At 38.4% G+C, this 16806-nt stretch overlaps 3 protein-coding genes across 5 annotated transcripts; 2 read left to right on the plus strand and 1 right to left on the minus strand.

Moving 5' to 3' along the window:
* Window positions 1-153: 153 nt before the first annotated feature.
* lamtor3 (late endosomal/lysosomal adaptor, MAPK and MTOR activator 3) lies at window positions 154-9633 on the minus strand. Its single transcript, XM_086160883.1, has 7 exons — window positions 9529-9633; window positions 9211-9264; window positions 8622-8656; window positions 7952-8010; window positions 6547-6680; window positions 5874-5937; window positions 154-436 (listed from the first exon to the last, which is right to left on the minus strand). The coding sequence occupies exons 2-7, from the start codon at window positions 9217-9219 to the stop codon at window positions 363-365; spliced, it is 375 nt and encodes a 124-aa protein (XP_086017009.1). The 5' UTR covers window positions 9220-9264; window positions 9529-9633; the 3' UTR covers window positions 154-362.
* LOC147226301 (cilia- and flagella-associated protein 99-like) lies at window positions 1908-3781 on the plus strand. The gene is made up of 8 exons (XM_086161086.1): window positions 1908-1976; window positions 2070-2158; window positions 2327-2531; window positions 2614-2755; window positions 2840-2991; window positions 3065-3270; window positions 3399-3609; window positions 3695-3781. The coding sequence occupies exons 1-8, from the start codon at window positions 1908-1910 to the stop codon at window positions 3779-3781; spliced, it is 1161 nt and encodes a 386-aa protein (XP_086017212.1).
* Window positions 9634-10311: 678 nt separating the features above from the next.
* LOC147226302 (protein YIPF7) lies at window positions 10312-15585 on the plus strand. Of its 3 annotated transcripts, none has more exons than XM_086160563.1 (7): window positions 10312-10327; window positions 11040-11114; window positions 11971-12102; window positions 12240-12385; window positions 13098-13243; window positions 13329-13510; window positions 14675-15585. In XM_086160563.1, exons 3-7 carry the CDS (start codon window positions 11987-11989, stop codon window positions 14835-14837), a joined length of 753 nt encoding a protein of 250 aa, XP_086016689.1. In that variant the 5' UTR covers window positions 10312-10327; window positions 11040-11114; window positions 11971-11986; the 3' UTR covers window positions 14838-15585. The 3 variants fall into 3 exon arrangements, with proteins under 3 accessions (XP_086016689.1, XP_086016690.1, XP_086016688.1); XM_086160564.1 differs by lacking the exon at window positions 10312-10327 and having other exon boundaries at window positions 11007-11114; window positions 14675-14776; window positions 14878-15585; XM_086160562.1 differs by lacking the exon at window positions 10312-10327 and having other exon boundaries at window positions 11007-11114.
* Window positions 15586-16806: the final 1221 nt, after the last annotated feature.

Consider the following 16806-nt stretch of genomic DNA (forward strand, 5'->3'; position numbering starts at 1 on the left):
GAAAAACATGATTTGCTGAATGTAATGAGGGGAAGTGTTTACTCATTGAAACATTAACATAAGCAAATGGTTTATCTGGACAAAAGTGTATGTGTTTTGCAGAGCATCATACCTAAATCAAGCTGTATTTTAACAAAAGGAAGCGCAAGTCACTTTCAATGATACAAATGGAACATTTATTCAGGGTTCTCAAGATTAGATCAACATACAAATTTTGAGCAGATAAAAGATACAAGTAATGATCAATTGAAATGGAAAGAGATCTGAAGATGAGAGGCCAGAACAGAGAACTATAGGGACATCAAGAGTGTGCGGGGGAACATGTAGGCCTGGTGCCTTTGCTTGGGATCTTCTGACTGACATTATGTTACCTCCACCACCTGTCTCAGCTCCTCTATTAGTGGAGCCAACTCCTTCTCCAGACTCATGATAAGGCCTGAGGAGACACAGTGATTAAATTTGGTGAGGGAAATAAGACAAAAAAAGGGTAAATTGTTGGTAATTCACTTGCCTTTCAGGCAGTTGCACAACCCATAATTCGTGGTATTACTAATAAGCAAACTCAGAACAATAAACTTTTCTTGGTGCCACCATGAGGATTTATCTCTAACTGAACTGATAAGCATTCCCCCAAAACGTACAAATATTTTGACCGCAAAGTACTCCTCAATGTGATCTGCCACTCCATAGTGCCATAAAAGACAGGGATGGCAGTTTGGGTTGTAGTCTATAATTTCACACAAGATGTCCAGTTTGGTGAAAGCAAAGAATAGGAAATCAGCCACTAACAGTCTCCGATTAATTCTCTTCACCCATCTCATATATCATGTGCACAGAAGTAACAAGAACTTCTTTGCAGAGGCAAGCTGGGTCATTTTTAGAGTTAATTCTAATGATAGCTGAATTTGGATTACTGTGTTTAGCTTCTTCTGGTGGAGCGTGGAAAAAGAAACTGACATAGGAAATAATCGTACATCCATTTGAAGGTATGCGATGTCACGTGGGAGGGCACATCAAATATGGGGTTGCATTCATGATGCTGTATGTCGGGAGGCCGATGTCATACAGGGGTACACATGACATCGGAGGAGAAGCTATGATGTCACTGTAAATTCTCTGTGATGGGTGGTGCTCCGTGACCGCAAGCCGTGCCAAAATCTATTTCAGCCAAGACTGGTGAACCTTTGGACCACCTTGCTGTCAAAATGTCCGCAGGGAGCCAGTCAAAAAAAGCTTCTATCAGACCGAGCGAGCTCCAGAGGTTGGATCTGACTAAACCGGAAACACAAGATAAGCTCGATCCTGAAATGTTTCATCAAAAGGAAAAACGTCAGCCGGTCAGCACTGTTTGTTTTCTTGTCTGTTATGCCAGTATCAAAAATATATACTAGGGATATTATGTTGAATATTGAGGGTTTAGAGATGCACATCTCAAGTCAAACAAAGGAATAATCAAAATACAATTTCTGCTTCTTAATACAGATACAAATGTTCTCATCTCATCTCATAAAAGAAATACATGCAAAACATGCAAATTTGATATAGAGATACTGGAAATCCACAAATGTGTCCTAATTTTTTGGTAACATAGGGTTTAATGTGCATAATAAGCTGCATACAAAAATATTCTTAATCTCCCTTTTTACATGGCATTTCATGATTTTTCCATTACAGGAATTGCAGTGCAAGGACAATAAGAAAAAAATCAGATGTGAAAATATTCAGGAGTCCCAAACCATTGAGGTAGAGATAATTTTCTGTACTCTTTGCTGATTTTAATGTGGATGTTCAGGAATTACCTATTTGGATAAAGACTAAATATTCAGAATTAATTCTCTCCTTACTGACAAGGAGGGGAAAAGAGAATTCAATTATTTGATGATCTATCATTTGTTACACAGAGAGACATGGGGCAGATAGAGGAAGACATGGATTCAAAGCTCAAACTTGATTCTGAATATCCCTCCGATCAAAAGGTGGCCAATTTATTAAACTTGCTTCAATGGCCCAATCTTTTAATTTTGTTTTAAATCAGATAACACGTTTTTTTTTTTTTGTCAATCTGTCAGAATAACAGAGGTCCCGTCAAACTCAATACTGCAGCCATTCTGAGGCAGGGGGTGCTGTATGACCGTCAGATGGAAGAGCAGCTACGGAGGTATAGCACTCAGTTATTACCACTCCCTTGTGTTTATGCATAGTAATAACCTAATAAAATGAAGGTAAAACAAAGATAGCATTAGATAGTTGATAAAATGGGTAACTGAATTTGTTTGCGCTTTGTACTGAATATTTGTAAAGCTTTTCAGTTGATGTGTTGATACAGAGTAGAGCGCCTTTTGGAGGGGGGGCGTGAACCCTCTACTTTTCTGCAGTGGCAGAAAGAAATGCGCAATAGGGATCTTAAAGAGAAGTTGGAGAAAATTGAGTGCAAACGCCTGGAGGGGCACATCAGCTTTGAGGAGGCAGCCATGTCTCGTGCAAAGCTGATGGAACAAAACCAGAGAGCCGCTCGTCTTAAGAAAGAAGAAGTGGGTGACAAGACAAAATCTTTGTTTTCTAAAACAGCGGCTGTGATATGTGAATTATATATTTTGTGGTCCTTTCATGCAGACAGCTGAGATGATTCGAAAATATGCAGAGACCAGGTTACAGGAGGAAAAAGAAATGAGAGAATTAGTGCAACAAATGGCAGAGAGCAACAAAAACTCAAAAATAGCGAGAGAAAGGTTGCAGCAATTCAAGAAAAGCATCGGTACGCCCCTACGCTTTATGTAAGGCATGATATAATGGTAGATAATAAGATGTGCTTTATATCAAACCTGTGCCGATACCACAGTGAAAGAAGTCTCGGAGCAAAGTCGAGAGCTCCTCTCTCAAGCGTTAGATGAGGCCCAGGCAGAGCTCAGCAGAAAATTTCAAATCATCTCTGAAATCCATGCCATTGAATCACTTCCGCATATCAGACTTAGAATGTTTGACGACACCGAGGTGAGTGTGAAGGAAGGATTGCTGTCATCTAGCAGTTTCCTCTTGTATAAGTTCAACTTTTGTTTCACATTAGACAGCGGGCCATGAGCTCCTCGGGGAAATGTCTCTGGCTGAGCTGAGGGAGCGACTGTCCATCTTAAGGGATGTCCAGCAAGAAGAGGAGCAGGATAAGCGAGGGCAAATCATGATGGAAAAACATAACAAGAAGCAGATGCTTTTGAATCAGCTAGATGGCATCGGCCTCCACCAGAGGGCACTGGCACAGGCTGCTGCCACCAGGTCGGGGAATCGTCGGGCAATGGGATGACTGTAGTGTCTACAGTAGTATCTCAGAAAGTCAGATCAGCCCTCACACAGAATTGTGCTCAAACACACTTGTGATTCATGGTAGTTTTGGCATGTTGCAGGAAAGAGGAAAAGAAAACTAGGTTTGGTTTCCTGTCGGCAGTGGCTGAAGACAAGACCATTTTGGCGCTGCAGAAGAGGCTTCAAGAAAAGCAGCTGGAGCGTCAAAGAATGAAGCATATGGAAAGTGAAAAAACGAAAACTTCGGAGCACGAGAAGGCGCACACAGTTAGAAACATAGAAAGATCAATAATGAAAAATACTCTTGGTGCAGTAAGTGACAAGTAATCCTTGTAGTCATATCTGTGATTTTTGTAATGTCCAGAAATAATTTAAATTATTGTTCCTTTTATGACAGGACAAATTGAAGGAGACGAGCTGGATGGACTTGGAGCTGAGCTTAGAGAGGCATATTCAGACAGATGACCCACAGCACCTGACATAAATAAATACATCCACATTATCTTCCCAAGGCCTGTGAACGTTCAGTTTTTGACTTAAGCGTACAATTCTACTGAATATTTCTGTCTGATTCCAGATGTATGTCAGACAAATATCTGTATCTTTTAGGTATTAACTTGATAAATAGAAGATATATATAGTGGCTGATGTAGATGGTACAAGTCTAGTGTTGGAAGGTTTGGGGGGCACCACATCACTTGAGGAATTTCAGGTGACATTTACAGAACTCAAAAGTTGTGTTCCAAATTGCAGGTTGAATAAAGTTAATAATCATTCACACACCAAACTAAAGAACAATAAAGCCTTCGATCTGCAATCCAATAACCGACAACTGACTATTAACATTGACCGAAGAGCTCGGATACCATTCTCCGCATCAAGGAGTTGTCAAGAATGCTGGCCATGGCTTACCTTCATTCTCACATCATACACTTCAGACTAGTTGAAAAACATAATGACATTTTTGAATGGCTGTTTAGTTCTTGTGAGTCAGTGGACTTGCTGCTTCATTTGTATTTTCTCATCATTTAACTTTGGTTTCACTCGGGAAAAATTTCATGGGGAACCAAAATGCATGCGAGCACTCTCGCTGCGTTCGTTTGTCAGAAACTCTTGGGTGCAAAGGGAGGACAGTTTATTTTCCTTCTTGAATAGCTAAAATATTCCGAAATTGACTTTCAGAGTTGGCGTAACTTCCTGACAACGGTCGTCATTTGCGCCATATATGAAGCCAAAATATCCAAACAAAAGAGCTCATTAGACGGCATTTCAAGGCAACATCTTGAAAACAATGTGATTCTTCACATGTGAAGAAATCATCTCCCAGCATTTGGGCTGGATTGAGGTTGGACAGTGTCCTTAACACAAACAAACTACACCATAGCTCACGTTAAACTAGGGGGAAGACTGCTTTCAGCGCAAAATCTGGGCGAGGTTGTTTTGGTTTGGATTGGAACGCGATTGCTATGATCACACCTGCATAAAAGGAAGAGGGGTGAAAAACAAACCATAGACCAAGCCAGACAGTAAAGGGTCCTTAAATTCTTTTGTTTAGGCCATTCAAATCTTCCCTTATAAATCCGCACTGATGTTCATATCAAGTCATCACATGACCATATGAAAACAAAGATTAAATCATTAATCATTTGGGTGAATTTGTGATGAGCTGAGAGCCAAAGTCAAGACAAGGTTTCATTTGTGATTCATCTTTTCTATTTCATCAATTCACGTCAGTGAATGGGTGGGTGTTGAAAAATATGTTGGCTGGAAACAAAACAATTCCCAATTTATCCTCATGTCAGATGTTTCACTCTTTAAATTTAAACTTCACAAAGAAGAGGAAGCTGTTTTATTTTTTTTTGCTTTTTCTATATTAGCTGACAAAAAAGTATGTGAGCATGTGTCAAGATTTCACATGTATTTCTGACAGATGTATTTCATACTGAATACAATGTTTTTGTTCTTGAACCATTAACTGTTCTGAATTTGGTTTGTGTGGGGGACACATTTTTCAAAAACATCAATATCAGTTATTTCCTCATCCGTGGAAAGATCGAGTTGATAAATTCAATCCTTAAATCCCTATTTTAACTTCTTGTTAGCATGCAGTTAGCTTGCTTTCTGAATACCCAACAAATACTGAGGTGAACAGTTGTGAGAAGATCAGCATACAGCAGCTGGACATGCCATCCCCATGCTAACATTGGCAGTGTGGGGGCCAAATTCTCAAATCAGCATTAACTGTGTAATCTGATTGTTATTATGAGTAATAATGATGGCCTCAGAGACTTTTGTTCTTTGTACGACAAAGGCACTATCCTGGGGAGCAGAGGTACGCATCTTACAAAAACAAAACGTGCAGTTTTTTTTAATTACATCTTCGTGAAAACCTTTTTGAAGAATATAAAAAGGCTGACATATACAAACAGCAACAACAGCCAGGGTATTGTTGATGGTTCAAGAAAAGTTGTTTACATTTTGCAATCCTTTCCAGTAATGTGATTATTGTATCATGAGGGAGCACCAAAGAGACCTGGTTGGAATTAAAGCCTCGAGGCAGAAAAGACAGATTTTACCTGTGTTGGCATTGCTGCTGGCGATGAAACTGATGACAAGTGGCAACCGATTGAACTGCACAATCTAGTCAAAATACAGAAATGTGAGGATGCAAGCTTAGAATGTTGTTTATCAAATATAATGGGCAGCAATCTGCAGAACACCACATGGCATTGTTGGAGATGAAAAACAGTTTCAAATACAGACTTTATATGATCAAATTTAAAATCAAGGGCAATCTTATTTGTAACAAAGTTTTCTGTTTCTGAAAGAATCATAAACAATAGGGTATGCATTACAAGCAAAAGGATAGCGCGTAATCACAAAGTTCATCAGGTTTATTTACTCACTAGAATTTAAGAGCTCTCTGTGCAAGAGAAAATTCAAATTAAATGTATTATACGCCATTACGAGACCATTTTGGTTTATCTCAGTCACTATAGACTTAAATTAATAAATGACACTATTTGAGGTTTAAAAGCAAATTAGTAACACATCGCTTTAGGGTAAAGTACATTCCTCATAGCTATAGACTTGATTTTTGCTCTTATTTCACGATGAGTCTTTTATGTGAAACTTCAATTTCAAGGGTTCTAAAACTCATCAGAAAATATGAGATCTTTTCAAAACCACAGGATTCATCTTTCAGGCACAAATGAATTGAGGTGGGCCTGGATGTCTTTTGACATGCACCTGGTAGGTGTTGTAGTAGCAGATGATACTCTTGTTCTTGGAGAGGCCCAGCTTACTGCCTTGATCTGTTGCCAGTGCAAAGGTGGACAGGAAGCCTGGTCTGAGAGCGTGGACTGGAGCGTTGTCATTGGCAACTGTAGGACAAAAGATTAGTCATTCTAACAACTCATGAGCCAGTTTTTTTTTGTTTTTTTGTGTTTTCGTTACAAGACCTCCTACCGCTGGAGTTCTTGATACCCTGTGAGATAATGTGCAACTCATGTTTGGTTAACAAAACATTTGAGACCTGTGATGTAATCCATCTGCATTTAGAATGTGTCAAAATCTTGCTGCATCATCTGGGCATGAAGTCAAGATCATGGTTAAAAGAGGTTTGAATTCATCTTGACAATTAATAAGGAGTATTTTGGCCAAAACATGGGAGGAAACCCTAGTCCTACAAAAGACCTTGCATGTTGTTACCTAGCTGTGTAAACATCCAGGAGGACAGCCAGGCACAACATGGCCAACTGACAGAAAAAAGTCAGTTGATGATTGGGTTTCCAAGGGAATGGGTAAGAGGAAGCCAGGGAACAAATAGCAAATATATGTTAAAAGTGTAGTGTCCTGTGTGTTTAATTTAAGGCCAGATGCCAAATCTAGCAGGACCGTTACAGTTCCTGACGCTTCATTTTAAATTTCAGGGGACAGCAGGTAGCAACTGCTCTCCTTCAAACCATAGATATAAACACAGGTTGTTTTTTTCATTGTTTTTGAATTTGCTCCAGTCATTTGAAAAGCTGTCAGCCCCCCACTACCTTCAGGGGATGGGAGTCAGTGAGAACAATCAGGTGGGGGCTTTCTGTCTTTGCTGGGTCTGTCTGGGTGTCAAAACACCGACTCGGAGAGGAGAAGGGAAGCAACTTTGTCAGATATGTCAGTTCTTGACACAACATAAAGGCTTTTTATATTTTTCAAACTTGTTCCAGTGACTGGACCTTGCTTGGAGTAGTTTTAAGCACAGTTGTTAGTACATTACTGAGATTTGCTTAAGAAAATGACTTACAGTTCTGAGGTTTGCTTAAGTAAATTCCAATTCAAGTTATCAATTACAAAAGGAAAATTGTGTAATTGGCACACAATGTGCTCTCTGTAGCCACTTGGCATTCAACAAAATTGTATTTCATATCTCATAATTGTATTTGAAAAGGAAGTGAAATGGTCCTTTGACATTACTTGTTGTCCGGTGAAGTAAATTTGATTCATCCTGATGTTATTGTATTTTTTGTGGCAAAAAATACAATAACATAATTCTGGTGTTATCGTATTTTTTGTGGCAAATCACTTTTGATGTACATAATGATAATAAAAATAAATGAGTGCATTAGGAAGTGAAAAGTAAAAAAATACAAGATGTGTTTTATACCTTTTATAACTGGAACTCCATCCCTGTCTGTTACCACAATGGCATGGAGACCTTCGACGCTGCGTAAAAAGATAACATAAAAAAACATTAATGGAGTGATGGCTAAAATCTTTCAACAGCTAAATTTAGACTCACCGTTCCTGAAAATGATGAGGTAGCAACCAAAAGCATTGATTTTTGACTAGTAAGAATGTAAAAAGTAATATTACAAACTCTTAATATTTTATAATTTCAAATACATTTGAATCATCGCTAAAATATGTCCAAACTGCCTTCATCTTTGGAACATTATCAACTACCTTTTTAATTTCAAGCACTTGGACTTACATTCACTAACAATTGCAAATAATATTGCAACAACAGTAACAACCATATCTTAGAAAATTGATTTACGAATGATAACATTATCTCACTGTTGACACTGCATTCACTCCACTTGCATCTTTTGGAATTTTTTTTGAAATTCTTTAATGTTTTGATTATAAAGCTCTAAATGATCCTGCTCCTTCATAGATTTCCACGTTGTCTTTTATTTCATATGGCCTGTTTTGCATCTAATTTCCATCAAACCCTAATTGGTCTTAGGCTGCAACTGAGCACGAGTGAGTAATAAATGGTTTTTCTTTCAACAGGGACATGGGACAGATTAGGCACTACTGATTATACACACCTTTGCAACTGTTTGTACAAATATCTCCTCAAGTCCTGCAAAAGAAATATGTGTTAGAAAGAAATTAAAAAAAACAATATTGTATGCTTTCAGAAGAAACAAATGCTGACTAATTTAACTAGACCAATCAGTTAGCTCAAATGGTGTTTTGAAACACTTTATAAAATGCCTATGAAAGACACTATATTAAAGTGAGCAAATTAAATTTTTGAGCCATCAGTGCACTACCTTTGACAGAAGACACATTTTCAAACTCATTTTAATCGTTTTTTTACTTTCAAAACCAAACTTTAAGTTCGAAACACAGACACAACATTACAATTTTTTCTAAATGTGATGCCATTTTAAGAATGACATACTATAAACATAAATTTGAAAAAAAAAAAGACATTTTTTTAATATTTTGAACATCTCACTAAATCCAGTTAGATAGCACTGACCTAAATAATCATTTTGTTGTATTTGCTGTGAGTGTTTATTTATCCAAATGTCACAATGTGTTACCTAATACCCATTTGTGATTTTTAATTTCAAGACAATGTGCTATAAGCAGTCAACTCGCGAAGAGACGGGCTTTAACCATACTCACGTCCGCCATGGTAGCCGGCGATTTCTCCAATTATCCGGATCCACCAGAATGTTCCTGGGGAAACGACATATGCTCAGTAAAATATTCTGTATAAAAATGTTTGGGAATTCCTACTTTAAAATGTTATTGGGTTACTTAAAGTAAATACCCGTTTGCTAACTCGTGAGCTAATTAGCTAGATAGCTTCAAACATTCAACGACTTCCCGTAAAATGCCAATCGTCAGTAATGGAAACTGAAACACCACTTCTAAGTGAATTTTTAAGGACAAAGCAGCAGAGATCAATAAAAATCCACAACGATAAGTATCAACACATACCCTTCTCTCAAGTATATTCAAACCGAATTAACTGTGTGGAGACATTCTAGACATTGGTCAGACGCACAAAATCACATGACGGGCTTGTTTTGCTTCCGGGAGGAGCGCCCACAGGCGTCAGTGTGACGTCAATTTGACGCAGCCGCAGTGCGGACAGACGCGCTTATCAGGAAATGGCAAATCTTCTCCTTTCAGCTTTTCCCTTCAGGGGTCGCCACAACGAATCAACCTTCTCTATCTAACTCTATTCTTTGTATCCTCCTCTCTCACACCAACTACCCTCATATCCTCTCTGACTACGTCCATAAATCTTCTCTTTGGTCTTCCTTGAGATCTCCTGCCTGGCAACTCCAATTCCAGCATCCATCGACCAATATATTCACTATCCCTCCTCTGTACATGACCCAACCATCTCAGTCTGAGGAAATAGCAAATGCACATGGCAAATAATTTACGATGATGAAATAAATAAGAATGGGACTCCATCAAGGATCAGCTCTGACCCCTTTCTTGTTTGCAGTGGTGATGGACAGGCTGACAGATGAGGTTCAACAGGAATCTCTACAGATGACATTGTGATCTGTAGTGAGAGCAGGGAACAGGTTGAGGAAAATCCAGAGAGGTGGAGGTATGCGCTGGAAAGGAGAGGAGTGAAGGTTAGTCGCAGTAAGACAGAACATATGTGTGAATGAAAGGAACCCGAGTGGAACGGTGAAACTACAGGGAGTGGAGATCAAGAAGTTGGAGGATTTCAGGTACTTTGGGTCAACAGTCCACAGCAGTGGAGAGTGGAAAAAAGGTAAAAAAAACAGGTTCAGAAAGGTTGGAATGGAATATTTGGAATATTTATGTATACACACGTATTTATATATACACACATATACAGTTCATGTGCACAGACAAATAATTGTACACACACACGCAAACACGCACACACTGATATATATGAGTGAGTAACAAGAATTACAATGATCTTCTTGCATGACTGTTGCATTACTTTCTCTCTTAGATAATAAAAGCCATTACTGTACTGAGAGTTGCTTCATTTCCAGGAATTCCAAATATTTTCCCCTGATCTGAGACTCCGATTGCAGCAGGGAAAATATCTTACGCCTCTGTCCCCAGGATGTTGTCCTGTGATCATTTTCCCCCAAATTTTCAGAAACTGATTTTTTTGTCGGAAACAGCCAAAGCTGTGCCAAAGCAACCCTGTTCACAATTTTAAAAACATTTATTTTAGTATTATTAGTGTCCTGTCACTTGTACATCACAGTAAATATACCTCCCTTATGTACAGCTCTGCTTTTACAGCCTGTGCGAACATACAGATGCATATGTTCTTGATTTGCTGGGCACTTTAACATCTCGCCATGCTGAGATAGAAAAGCATTCAGCATGTTATGTGATCCTTTACTCTCAGTGTGGAAGTGAATAAAGGCAGAGAGCAGTTGTTGTGAAGTATCTATGATGCAAATATAGCTAACTATAAATAGACTTTCCCTATCGTTCAGCCCCCACATATCCACTTCAACAGCAGGCTTGAAGGAGGCCTTCTGCTTCGTGTGACTGTCTGCATACTGAAGCCGGTGAGTTTACTGCAGATAAAAACATATCTGGTCCCTCTAGGTGTTTATTCTCTAAACAACATCAACTCAAATAGTTTTCAATCCAGTTGACTGGATCATATTTAAATCTAATAAGTAAATGTCATGTCACGTATTTCAGTTAAATATCAAACAAAACTATGTCACTAAGTGTCTGGTGATAGTGATTATGGCTGTGAGATATACCTTGGTATAAGTCAGGTGTGGTCTAAATGTGATATTGTACACATTATTGTACACATATATATCTATATATAAGTGTGTATATGTATATATATATATATATATGTGTGTGTGTGTGTGTGTGTGTGTGTGTATTTATTTACGCACACACACGTATATATATATATGTACACATATATGTGCGTGTATACATATCATAATACATACACATGGACTTTCTAAAAGGCTTTTTAAGCAGTGAACTAACTAATGAGTGACATTTTTTTCTTTAATATCATGTTTCCAGGTAAGTGCAGGTAAAGCCTTTCCACTTTTTGAGTCATTTCAAGGCATGTGTTTCATTTTCATTTTTCATTAACTTCAAGGTAACAGGTAAAATGTCTTTGTTTTTATTACAATGTCTTGCTGTATATTGGTAGAGAAAAACTTCTGAGTACCCTTAATTCCTTTTATGTCTTGTTTCCTGCATGATAGTTCAAAGATAAAAAAAATATGCAATTGTTTTTGACATTTTAACAACTGGAGAATAATTGCAGGATGATTGGTTCCTTTTTAGTGGGGAGTTGCAAATGATTAGATACATGCATATGGACTGAAAGGTCACTTGAATATGCCAGCTTTAAAACCTTTTATTTATTGTCAATTCTTTTACTAGCGTTTCTTTTAGTAGCATGGGGGACTTCCAGCAGTTTGAGCAGGATTTCTACCAGACAGGATATTATACTGATGACCAAGACCAAATGGCAGCCTATACCTACAACTCTACAAACCCATCTTATGAATACTAGTAAGTATTCAGTCTTTAAAGTTCAAATAATGCATTCCATTTGCATTTCAACAGCTGAATGATCTTTTAAAAAATAGTCAGTACCCTGAAATGCCTTAGTTGGCTAACAACTTTTCTTGCCACCATGGTGTTTTTAGTGGAAGTCAAACATTCATCCCTCATGAAAATGATCCTTCAGTGGAGCAGAAATACACTGAACAATTCTACCAAACTGGAACTCCATCTGGGACAGAGGGGGACATAAAACTAGATTCTCCGGAAGATGAACCTCCTCTACTAGAAGGTAAAATGTTCCCCAACTTGAAATTATAGATTAAATCCTACAATATTACGCCACTGTCCATACAGCATTACAAGGAGGGAGGTTAGGAAAATTTTTGCACATTTCAGGTATTGTACTTTTGTGCAGTTGTCCACAAAAGAAATCATTAAGAAACTGAAAACCAGTAATACAGTTTACATTGACAATTTTTTTTGTTCTACTTTATTCCACTCACTCTTTTCCTGCAAATGTAATTAACATGATTTGTTCTCCAGATGCATACGTTTTCCTGTAGAAGTCTTTCATGTTTTGGTATGAACATGCAAAAGACTTGTTCCACCAAAAATTGTTCAATACAAAGTGATGCCTCATTAACACTCACATTTGTGTAATATGTAATATTGCTGAGTGTGGAATTAATACTTTTATATTTGATACTTATTGTAGATTATATCTGAACCGTATTCACACCTACAATTATTATTGGCTTTTTTTGAGATTTTTTTCTTGTAATGGAGCAATCATGAGTTTCTCTGCTGATATTTTCATGTTAAATACTTCTTTCCACCACTGTAGATCAGATGTTTCCATACCAATAGGAAAAAAAAGGTCTCTCTGTCCAATGAAAATGTTTATAAGTCAGTAGGAATCACAGATTGTGATGTCAAATGCTTATTTTCCACATATTCATTGAACCTGAATCTGTGTCCCCCATGTTTGTTTTCGGTTCCAGAGCTTGGCATCAATTTTGATCACATCTGGCAGAAGACGCTAACAGTTTTGAACCCTTTTAAGCCCGCAGACGGAAGCATTATGAACGAGACGGATCTGACAGGCCCTATTCTGTTCTGTATTGCATTGGGGATCGCTCTAATGATGGTGAGTTACAATAAAATTCTGGTTAAAGTTCTTGGTGGCATGGTAAACACAGCATATACATATACTAAACTTGTTTTGTTTGCAGGCAGGTAAATCTCAGTTTGGCTATGTGTATGGGATCAGCGCCATAGCCTGCATTGGGATGTATGTCCTTTTGAGCCTGATGAGTTCTTTGTCAGTGTCTTATGGCTGTGTGGCCAGTGTCCTGGGCTATTGTCTCCTGCCCATGGTTGCCCTCTCTGCATTTGCTGTCTTCTACTCTCTACAGTAAGTGCATTCAGAGGCTATTTGTTGTTTCGTCAAAATCAAATTAGATTTATGATATGATTTCCTTTTTAATTACTAAATTGTTGTATCCAGATGATAATGTGATTATTCCTCCATTAAATTCCAACACCTATAGCTCTCACTCAGACTTTAAAATTTACATAATGGTCATGTGATCCATCCGCATATCGGATCCATCATGTATTGTCATGCTGCGTTGCTTTTCCATCAAACACCACGCTGCCTCTGTCCACTCAACCTTTATCTATGCAGCATCGATTGAATTATAGTGGAGAGAATAATACTAACACCCAACACCTTTCTGTTAATGTTTGCAATTTGATACCAACCCAGTCGGCTGGAAAATCTCAAAAAAATACTGTATATTATCATTGACATGCTTGTTTATATAGTCCAGGCCTGGCCAACCCATCTCTCCTGAGCCGCATCCGGCTCTTAAGTTCATGTCGAATTTTGTGTTTGTGTGTTTTTTACTTGTGCAATCGCATGTTGCTCCAGCATTTTCCGCACACATCCAAAAAAAAAACCACACAAACACTAAAATCGACATCAACGTAACAGCCGCATGTGGCCTGCAAGCCATAGGTTGGCTAGGCCTGGTAAAGTCCAACCCAGGTGTGGGATTTTTGCCGAGTCCCAACAAAATGAAGGCTTAGGTCATACAGACTGCCCGAAACAGTCAGTTGAACTTAAACATAACCATGACAACCATTCTTTCAAGATTGTCTTGGTTTTCAGGGATGTTTCTAGCGGAGGACATATAATTCTGAATCATGGTTCTTCCAAAATCTGTTTTTCCAACCATTTGGAAACCATTCATTTGCGGTGTCATGTATATCCAGCCACAAGACCATCCATGCTACCGTTTTGATGGGTCCTGGTTTGCATTACAAGTGAAACTGTCCTTGAGGTTGTTCTTTTCAGGCCAACCACTTATTCCCACTCCTTTTATTAGCTGCACTTACATCCTCCAAGCCCCCACTGACAAAATTCAACAATTAGCCCCCTCATTTCTCACTACTCTCAGCATACACAGGGAGCTTAGCAGGTGAGAGGTCTGTTTTGTAAAGAAAGGGGTTACATTCAGGTCACTTTGACTTTCATGACTGAAGACACTTCGTTTTCCTCTTTTTTCTTTCACAGAGGTCTCCTGGGAACAGTCCTGGCCTTTGTTGTGATTTCTTGGTGTAGTCTGTCAGCCTCCAAGATCTTCATCTCCACCCTGGCCATGGAAGGCCAACAGCTGTTGGTAGCCTACCCATGTGCCCTGCTCTACGGGCTCTTTGCGCTGCTCGCCGTTTTTTAAAGGAAATCCCGTTGTTTCTTTTTCTTTTGAATTTTGACAGCAAAGCATAAATACGTTTCCAGACGTTACTGGTAGCATGAAGGTGAAGCATGGACCAGGATATCAAAGGAAGAGGTCTGTCATCTTGTAGAATCAAGGCCATAAATTGAAGGTGCTTCGGATGAAAAAGGTAGCCCTCCCCACCGCACAGAAAAACGTGTTCCTGATATGGTGTATGGTTGTAATACTTGCAACACATGTATGTTTTATATGCTGTTGTAAATGGTTTAGTTCAATAAAAGATGAATACTGTTTCCTATTGACATGTCCTGGTGTCAATCCATGTGGTGATTGAGTTCTTCTTTACTCGGAGGAACATTCCACGGATTTCACACCGGGTTCTGTGCACTTTATTTTTTTTTCTTTTGCATCAGGGACCTGGAGACGACGCACGGCGAAGTCTGAGTTACCTTGTGATAGGATAGTGAAAAACTCACATGTCTTTGTTTGGACAGTTGTTTAAAAGACAAACTACATGTCACAATCATGGCATGCAGTTGCATCCTGCGAGAATATGACAGCGGTTTGGACTATCTCTGATTATCTTAATGATAGACATGTGGTTTAATTGGAAGTGCATGTCTATGTAGATTTATGGGCTGTACATCTGTGGAACAAATTTGGAATATATTAAAGTTTTGTTAATATGTCACGAGCACTGACATATGATGTAACTGTATTTGGCAAATAAAAATTTCCCCTCCTTTTTTTTTTGTGTTCAAACTTTGCTTTGTCTTATTGAAAACAGAAAGAAAAAAATAAAGAGATAAAAAAAAGGAATTGGAATGTCATTTGAAAGACATAGTTATTTACAAATCAGAGAATTGGAAATATACCCTGCGGTTTTCTTTATGGGAAATGTATGATAATACTGAAATCATACAGGAGACTTAAACACCGAATCCCAAAAATCTGACACCTGTTTTTTATTCTGTGGCCCGGGAGCCGGGAGAAGCGAATTTAACCAAAGACCCCTTTCTCAAGGTCCCATTGCTTGCAGGGTAATTTCACATGTAATCTGATAATTTTGTTTGTCAACATTGCATTCAAAAAGATACTGAAAAAAATTAGAGTAAACGCTGATTCAGAGGAAACCATTGTGTTTGATCGGGTAACGTGTTGCGGTGAGATAATAAATTGTTGGTAACATGCTAAGATAGTTGGCATTTTCTTTTTGTCCAGTTTCTCATGAATGACTTCTCAGTGATGAAGAAAAGGCTGGTGTGTAGAATCTGTAGTCGTGTCGTAACATAGTAATATGACCAAGGGGCCATTAATAAAAACAGTAAGCCCAACTTGTGATTTCCCTTCATGTCCGCAGGACGATCCATTTTTGTTATTTCCATGATGGCTGGCTTATCCTGGCACAATCAGTCTATCCCTGGAACACACTGAATTTGGAGATGCTATTGATAAGGCACACATCTATAAATTGGGAATTTTAATACTGATACCAAAAAAATAAGACGGAAAAAAGAAAAGTAGTTCTTCAAATTATTGGTGTCAGACATTGTTTAAATGCTGTCACTACTACTAATCATAACATCAATAATATTACTTTACTACTACTGCTGCGACTGCTACTACAGCAAATAAAAATAGTAATTGACTGATGATTTTAAAAACTGTAAAGCTATATATATATATATATATATTCCTCCCGCTCTGTCTGGTCCCAGATCCCAATGACTGAGATATAGGCATTGTAATGACACATGAACTTGCTCTTCAATCCCACTGGATCCCATTTATCTCACCGTTCTTCCATCTGACTCACATGAGATCTTTTAACCTTCTGTTTTAGCCCTCTTCTTCTTCTTTTGTTCCCCTGACATACATTGAAACAGTCTCCTTGGCAAAAGCAGGTCTCAGGCCTCGGATCTGTCAGTGACATCTGGAGCTACTCAACACAGGTTCCATGTCGTCTAGT

This window comes from Fistularia commersonii, chromosome 15 (genome assembly GCF_037954325.1).
Source record: "Fistularia commersonii isolate RoL2024-O1a breed Wild chromosome 15, RoL_Fcom_v1.0, whole genome shotgun sequence".
Taxonomy (NCBI): Eukaryota; Metazoa; Chordata; class Actinopteri; order Syngnathiformes; family Fistulariidae; genus Fistularia; species Fistularia commersonii.

What these genes read in the sequence shown, in the direction of transcription:
- LOC147226301 (XM_086161086.1), top strand. Translation starts at nt 1,908, where the DNA reads ATGGGGCAGATAGAGGAAGACATGGATTCAAAGCTCAAACTTGATTCT. An exon ending in ATGGAAGAGCAGCTACGGAG is followed by an intron (nt 2,159 to 2,326) that starts GTATAGCACTCA and finishes GTGTTGATACAG; the next exon opens with AGTAGAGCGCCTTTTGGAGG. An exon ending in GAATGTTTGACGACACCGAG is followed by an intron (nt 2,992 to 3,064) that starts GTGAGTGTGAAG and finishes GTTTCACATTAG; the next exon opens with ACAGCGGGCCATGAGCTCCT.
- lamtor3 (XM_086160883.1), bottom strand. An exon ending in TTGTACAAACAGTTGCAAAG is followed by an intron (nt 8,011 to 8,621) that starts GTGTGTATAATC and finishes CTTTTTACGCAG; the next exon opens with CGTCGAAGGTCTCCATGCCA. An exon ending in TGGAGTTCCAGTTATAAAAG is followed by an intron (nt 6,681 to 7,951) that starts GTATAAAACACA and finishes TTTGTCCTACAG; the next exon opens with TTGCCAATGACAACGCTCCA.
- LOC147226302 (XM_086160563.1), top strand. Translation starts at nt 11,987, where the DNA reads ATGGGGGACTTCCAGCAGTTTGAGCAGGATTTCTACCAGACAGGATAT. An exon ending in TGGGGATCGCTCTAATGATG is followed by an intron (nt 13,244 to 13,328) that starts GTGAGTTACAAT and finishes TTTTGTTTGCAG; the next exon opens with GCAGGTAAATCTCAGTTTGG. An exon ending in GCTGTCTTCTACTCTCTACA is followed by an intron (nt 13,511 to 14,674) that starts GTAAGTGCATTC and finishes TTTCTTTCACAG; the next exon opens with AGGTCTCCTGGGAACAGTCC.